This window comes from Sitodiplosis mosellana, unplaced genomic scaffold (assembly GCF_009176505.1).
Source record: "Sitodiplosis mosellana isolate CC-2019 unplaced genomic scaffold, AAFC_SMos_1.0 Smas_scaffold_5626, whole genome shotgun sequence".
Classification (NCBI taxonomy): domain Eukaryota; kingdom Metazoa; phylum Arthropoda; class Insecta; order Diptera; family Cecidomyiidae; genus Sitodiplosis; species Sitodiplosis mosellana.
In genome coordinates this window covers 3,790-10,888 of record NW_022600868.1, presented here as the reverse complement: position 1 = coordinate 10,888, position 7,099 = coordinate 3,790, and the positions used below count along the sequence as shown (strand labels likewise).

At 36.8% G+C, this 7,099-nt stretch overlaps 3 protein-coding genes across 3 annotated transcripts in view; all 3 read left to right on the top strand.

Moving 5' to 3' along the window:
- The first annotated feature begins 255 nt into the window (after positions 1 to 255).
- On the top strand, positions 256 to 2,205 carry LOC129572862 (tektin-1). The gene is made up of 4 exons (XM_055452975.1): positions 256 to 392; positions 875 to 1,393; positions 1,532 to 1,973; positions 2,068 to 2,205. Exons 1-4 carry the CDS (start codon positions 331 to 333, stop codon positions 2,203 to 2,205), a joined length of 1,161 nt encoding a protein of 386 aa, XP_055308950.1. The 5' UTR covers positions 256 to 330.
- Positions 2,206 to 2,869: 664 nt separating this feature from the next.
- Positions 2,870 to 4,724, top strand: LOC129572861 (zinc finger protein 239-like). The gene is made up of 2 exons (XM_055452974.1): positions 2,870 to 3,102; positions 3,261 to 4,724. Exon 2 carries the CDS (start codon positions 3,275 to 3,277, stop codon positions 4,475 to 4,477), a length of 1,203 nt encoding a protein of 400 aa, XP_055308949.1. The 5' UTR covers positions 2,870 to 3,102; positions 3,261 to 3,274; the 3' UTR covers positions 4,478 to 4,724.
- Positions 4,725 to 5,208: 484 nt separating this feature from the next.
- The window catches only part of LOC129572863 (zinc finger protein 665-like), a 2,363-nt gene continuing 472 nt past the window's right edge, over positions 5,209 to 7,099 (top strand). The window contains exons 1-3 of the mRNA XM_055452976.1: positions 5,209 to 5,478; positions 5,620 to 6,009; positions 6,097 to 7,070. Coding sequence (XP_055308951.1) covers positions 5,637 to 6,009; positions 6,097 to 7,070 — 1,347 coding nt within the window. The 5' untranslated portion in view covers positions 5,209 to 5,478; positions 5,620 to 5,636. The remainder of the gene's footprint in view (positions 5,479 to 5,619; positions 6,010 to 6,096; positions 7,071 to 7,099) is intronic.

Sequence of the window (7,099 nt, the reverse complement as noted above, 5' to 3'; positions counted from 1 at the left end):
GGAAGAATTCTTCAATCTATCTCGTTTAAGAGCATTTTTTTAATTCTAGTAAAATTATTATGAATATTTTGCAAAAGGAATTATTTGTTTGTTCCTGATATACGGCTTTTATTGGACCGATTTGTGTGTTTTTTTTTTAGCGATTTTAGTGGATTTAGCGAACAGATTTCTCAATTTAAAAAAAAGGTCAATTTTATTTAGATGAATAATTTTTTGAAAAATCGTTCAATTAGCAAACTTTCTTCAATCTAAGAAATTCAACGACCTATCAGCAATTGATTAACATTCCAAAAAATTGAAAGTAAGTGTCGAACGTTAACATCTGGCAAAATGTTCGGGGAGAAGTGCAAACACACGGAAAATCCTCAAATGCTGACGGATCAAGTGATTAAGTGAGTGTGAATGCTTTCGAAATGTTTAAATAAGATACCTAAATAATTTGCTTTCAATTTTATAGATTGTCAAATTAGGATGACATGATTCATTTGTTTTTCCTTAATAAGTTGAACGAAGTCAATAATTGAGTGTGGAAAATGTCCTTCAAATTGTACCTTTTGATAGGAAATTTTTCAAATAAAGTAGGGCGCAACTCGCCACTGAAATCTGTAGACTTGACGTATTAAATAGGTACCGTCAAACTACTCAGTTGTGGTGTTCTCTGAATGCGATCGTATTTATGTTTAGCTGTTTATTTCCAATATGAAAATGGTCCATATTATAGAAAACTGATTATTTATTTGACTGAATCTATCGATAAAAGTTATTTAAATGAATGGAATCATCGATTAAACGATTAAAGCTATTTAAACTCCAAAATAATTTATTTCAAACGAAAAATAAACTAAATTCCTTCGTTTTCTGTATCGTTTCCCAGGCAAAGTGAGCTGGTAATAGACACAACACGTGCAAAAACCGATCAATGCAAAAAGGAGTCAGACTATCGAATCAAGGAACGTGTGCAGAATATTCAATTTTTGACCGATGAAATTGTAAGCAAGAAAAAAGAGGTGACTATTGAAGAGGAAGCCGTAAAATCATATTGCAAGCGTCTTATCAACGCCATCAAATTCATCAAAGATATTCAAGAAAAGAATCAGAAACAGTACACAATTTTGAGTGAAGATTGCCACAAAGTTCCTAAAAATAGTGATGTGGTCTTTCGAGAGCTGACGCATGAAAAAATTGTATTGCAAAGCAATTATGAGAAATTGGACACACTTTTGATGCGTCTTATTGAAAAGTCAAGGCTTTTACGAGCTGTAATTTACACATTGGATAGTGAACTATTGCGGAAAAGCACATCGATGGAAATCGATAGGAATAATTTGGATCTGAGAACCAATTTCATGGCAATGGAATTCGATTTGGAAAAACGGATGCAGTCGGATCCAGTGTAAGACATTTTTAGTAATGATTTTGAAAGTTTGAAATTTCAAATCTTTTTTGATTAAAAATTAAATGAAAAAACTTCAATCAAAATCAAATGAAACTCAATTTGAATAAAATCCAAAAATTTGATCTCTTTTCGCAGTTTTACGACTCAAAATGAGTGGGAACACTTGACTCATACTCTTTTGCAAAAATCTTCCGACGAAATCGCATCGTCAAAACAGCTTCGTTCCTTCACCGACATTTCGTTGAGTCGAGCGCTAGAGGAGTTATCGAAACAAGTGAATCGTACCAGCGAAGAGTTTTGCAGGCGAATCGGTGATGCGACTTACGCAAAAACCGCATTAGAAGAACAACAAAATCAAACCCAAGTGAAAATCAACGATATCAAGAAAAATTTAATCAATTTACAAACTGAATTGGAGGCCAAGGAGAGATTTTTGGTGTTGTGCCAAAATCGACTAGAGAATCGAGCACTTCGCCCAGGCACTGAACTATGCAAAGATCGAGTACATGAAACTCTTGTGAATGAATTGCACACACTTCAAGAGACCATACACCATTTAAAGTATATGATCAAGAAGGTTAGTTAGAAATGGATTTTTTCGGAATTTAATATGACCTTTGCAATATCGTCATTATTTTAGGACTAAAATCATTTTCATTTCTCTTTACAAGTCATTCGAAACCCAACGGCATTTGCTACAGACAAAGTTCAAACAAGATGAAGACATGGGCCTGCTGACTCATCGAATTCAACTAGATGATGTGGATTGTTTGACTATTCGGAATTCCATTGAATTCACATCTTTTTAATGATGCATCCAATGGGTGATTCAGTGTATACATCATACATGAATTGAATGCAAATCGCCAAAATGCTACATAATTTTCAGTTTTCGGTTAAAATTAAGCTGAAATGAATGCTATTCTTGCAAATTGAAACTATCTGAATGTCAACCAATTGATTATTGACGAGAAATCATATGAATGCGAACAACGCTCAAACGATTCTGTCACTTTTTCATCCATTGGAGTCATGAAAGATGAAATCATTCTTCAATTCCTTATGGAAGACGAATATTTCTGACAAATACAAATGTTATGAATGAATAGTGTAGTGTTTACACCAGAAATAAATTTTCATCAAAGTAAACTTTTCATTGAAGAATTTTTTTTTTGTGTTTTGATGCTGTTTTCCATCCATGCCAAAATGATTAGTTTTTTTTAGTTGAACTGTGACTAGAAAATTGTTTTGTTTACTTTCACTGTTAAAGCTGTCCATAATTTACAATTTATTTAACTTATTATTTAAAGATTTTCACTTCGAACTTTGAATTTTTAAAGAAACCGCTTGAGTTTGAACGTATCCAATTGAATGCTGTGTAAGCGCCGCCTTTCGGAACAAGTTTCAAGCTTTTTGTCACATTGACATTTGATTGAGTTCAAGCTCATTACTTGAACATCGCTTGGCACTCTTGTACTAGTTTAGTATCAGTAGCAAACCACTCGATAATCGGCGACAGAAATACTTTCTTTACTTTGTCAATTGTGCGATTTGCTTCATTGAATTACTTATTTGCCAAATTGGCCAATGTCCATCGAAATATTTAAGTGAAAACACAATTTTTTTTCGTAATCAAAACCCGATATTCCGAGCGAGACGTCACACATAACCTCAATCGGAAATCAACTTTTCATCAACGAGAAAAGGTAATTTTTTTTTGAAATTACTCCATATTTTCTGGCTTTTTCAACTTTTGCATAGTATTTTTTCGTGCTTTTCTCAACGATAATTGTGACATTTAAATTCTGCATTACTAAATCAATTTCATCTTCATTGAACCTGTATTGTCCATTCTGATTCTTAGCATTTGTTGATTCAATGGATAGTTTTGTGCTGGATGGCGAAGCTGAGCGCAAGAGTGGGCCGTTGGAAAATGCAATCGAAGATGATGGGCCGATTTTTGACACCAAAGAAGAAGAAGAAGAAGAAGCGGTCAAGGTAAAACAAGAACCGATTATCAAAAACGAACCAGAAGATCACAACGAATTACTTACGGTTTCCGTGCCACGACAACGTAATTCAGTAATTAAAGTCAGCGTTGATAGGGAAAATAACGGGCTGAGTATCGAAGATTTGTATTCAATGCATATCAAACTAGAGCCTAAAGATGAAGATGAAGCCGATAGCAAAATTGAACAGAAGTCAAAAGAAGGAAAGTATTTGAACGAAAATGACATATCGAAGGAAAATGGAAATGTGGAACGACATTCGCCGAAAGGTGATGCAGCGCCACGGTCATCGAGTGGATGTTCGAAGAAAAAGAGCATTGATGTGACGGGTAGAGCTAAGGCGGTAATCAATGCTGCGCATAGAAAACAGTCAGCGGTAAAGAGGGCCAAGAAACAGCACAAGTGCTCAACATGTGGATATGTTGCGCCAACACCATCCTATTTGAAGAGTCATATGTTCAAACACACTGGCGAGAAACCTTTTCCATGCAACATCTGTAACAAACGATTCACGAAGAACTCAAACCTTCAAACACATTTGAAAACACACCCCGATGAATATCCGTTTAGTTGCTCAGTTTGTCTCAAGATATTCGCACAGAATGACGAAAGACTGGTGCACGAGGATGTTTGCAATGCGCGACACTTCGAATGCCATTTGTGCAAGGAGTATTCTACTTCAAATGAGGCTCATTTGAAGGTGCACATGCGTGTGCACAATGGCGATAGACCATTCCGATGCAGCTTTTGCTCCAAGAGATTTACAGTACGATCCAACCTAAAGGTTCATTTGAAAGTCCACACAAATCCTCGTCCGATAAAATTCCAATGCATGGTTTGCGCCCGTTACTTCACAAAGGAAATGGAAAAAAAGCAGCATGAAATGAATTGCAGAAGCCGGCGCTACGATTGCTACTTGTGCAAGAGCTACTCGACGTTTCATAAATCAAATCTGATGACACACATGCGAATTCATCACACCGGCGCCAAACCATTTCGATGTGAATTGTGCAACAAATGCTTCGCACAGAAAGTTGAACTCACGAAACACCAAAAACACAACCATAAGTGATCTAATAAATTATGAATTTGATAGAAGTTGGGAGCCCTTAGCAATAAAATACTTCCACTCTCCTAAGCACTTAATTTCAGAATTGTTCGAACTAATCACCAGTTCTTCTTTAATTATCATTAATAATAAACGTTTCAAAATCTAAAACCTGGGAAGAAGACCATATGCAAAAAATCAACTCCATCGAAACCAAAATTTCTGCCTTAAAATTCATTTCCAGTTTTCTGAATAAAAATTGAGAAAAAAATAATATGTGTAATTTTATGGATTTTCGCTTTACTTTTTGAATTCAAACCAACCAATTTGGAATTAATTTTTAACATTGTATTCAGAAGAAAATGCAATCGTTTGCTTCTAGTGTATTATTTTTCAATGCTTCTCTCTCACAACTTATTATAATGTTTCAGACGTGAATTTGTAGTTTTTGAAATCAGAGGAATTTGAAGAGCTTTGGCATGTTTTCGAAGATTTTTTTTTTGTTTGCACTTGGGAAAAATTGAAAAACATTCAACAATTCATTCATGTCCAGAGATATTTTCTTCTCTCATTTTTCGTTTTCGAGAGCGTTCAAAACACTTTCTATATCATTGTCGTATCAATCTATGCAATAGCTCCAACATCAGTGTGAACAAGCCTTCACTTTGACGAATGACAGCTAATTTGCCGCTTAAATTCATTTATGCTGTCACTCACGTTGACGTGTAAAAAGGAGGAAGCTGCATCAGTTCTGAAGACGCGTGGTTTTTCTTCTAATTAAATCATAAACTCAATCATCTTAAATTCAAATCACCACTTTTTATTTGCTTGTTATCGAAAAGAATCTGTGCAATTGTATCATTGTCGGCGAATCGAAAACAAAATAATCGAATTTGATGTTGGATTTGGTTGGTATTTCTGGCATTTCACTATGACACTTTGCATTCACGGAACGAAGTAAGGTTAGGTTGATTGATTGATTGGCTCTGGTGTGATTCGAAACATATTCTGATTTGGCAAACGAGGTAAATAGCGTTCATATTTGTTTTAATTGCATTGGATTAATTTCCGATTCCTTGCTTCGTATTCATTTGTGACTCACAAATCGTGAACAAATGAACGTCATTGCGTCCGATTTATGAATGCTCTTATTTCCATTGTGGCAGAGTCAACATTTGACACGATGAATGGCTGGCCAAATGATCCAGGCAAAATGAGGCACTACTCAAGCGATGCAATGGACGGTAAAGTCGATACTCACACACCAAATCAGTTCGAGAACAGTGCTGACAATAATTCTAATTCCAAGCCAGAGCATGATATCAAAGAAGAGCCAGAGGCAACGGATTACGTTTTCATGGTTTCGATTCCAAACCAATGTCATGTGCTAGACGTCAAATTGGAGCCGGTTGGTGACACAAAAAATGGTCTACGAAACGTTGGATCGCCTAGCGACGAGAATTTCTATTTGACACATATTGAATCAGAGTCAATTGCTGAAAAGATGGAAAATGCTGATGTCAAACCGGAAGAAAGCAAGCATGCACGGCAAAGCGGTAATGGTTCAAGAAAAAAATTCCCTTTTGCATCATAAAATTCTTTTCATTTTCATTAATTTTTGGCCCGTTTATTTCAATCTCCAGTATCTGTTCATACAATGGATGATTTTGTCTTGAATAGCGAAGTTCAGCCGAAGAATGAGTCGATGGACACTGCAATCGATGATGGGACGTTTATTGATATGAATGCCGCAGCAGTCGTAGTGGTCGAAGTTAAACAAGAGCCTAGGATCAAAGTGGAACCAGAAGATCACGATGAACCACTTGCGGTGTCCATGCCACGACAGCGTTACCGTGGTTCAACAGTTGAACTCGGCGTCGATAGAGCAAACAATGAGTCGAATATCGAAGATTGGTATCCAACGGAATTTAAAGTCGAAGTGGAAGCCGACATCAAAGTAGAACAGAAGTCAAAGGAAGGAAAGCGATCAGATAAAAATGACGCACAGAAAGAAAATGGAAATCGTGAGGTGGAAGGACAGTCGAAGAAAGATGATGCGGTGCCGAGGTCATCGAATGGAAATTTGAGGAAAAAGAGCATTGCTATGAAGGGTAGAGCTAAAGCGGTGATCAATGCTGCGCATAGAAAACAGTCAGCGGCAAAAAGGGCCAAGAAACAGCACAAGTGCCAAACATGTGGATATGTTGCGCCAAGACCATCCAATTTGAAGAGGCATATGTTCAAACACACTGGCGAGAATCCTTTTCCATGCAATATCTGTAACAAACGATTCACGACGAACTCGAACCTTCAAACACATTTGAAAACACACCCCGATGAATATCCGTTCAGTTGTTCAGTTTGTCTCAAGAGGTTCGCACAGAATGACGAAAGACTGGTGCACGAGGATGTTTGCAATGGGCGACACTTCGAATGCCATTTGTGCAAGCAGTACTCTACTCTGATTGAGTTCAGCTTGAAGGTGCACATGCGTGGGCATAGTGGCGATCGGCCATTCCGATGCAGCGTTTACTCCAAGAGATTTACAGTACGATGCAACCTAAAGGCTCATTCGAAAATTCACACAAATCCTCGTCCGATAAAATTCCGATGCATGGTTTGCGCCCGTTACTTCACAAAGGAAAT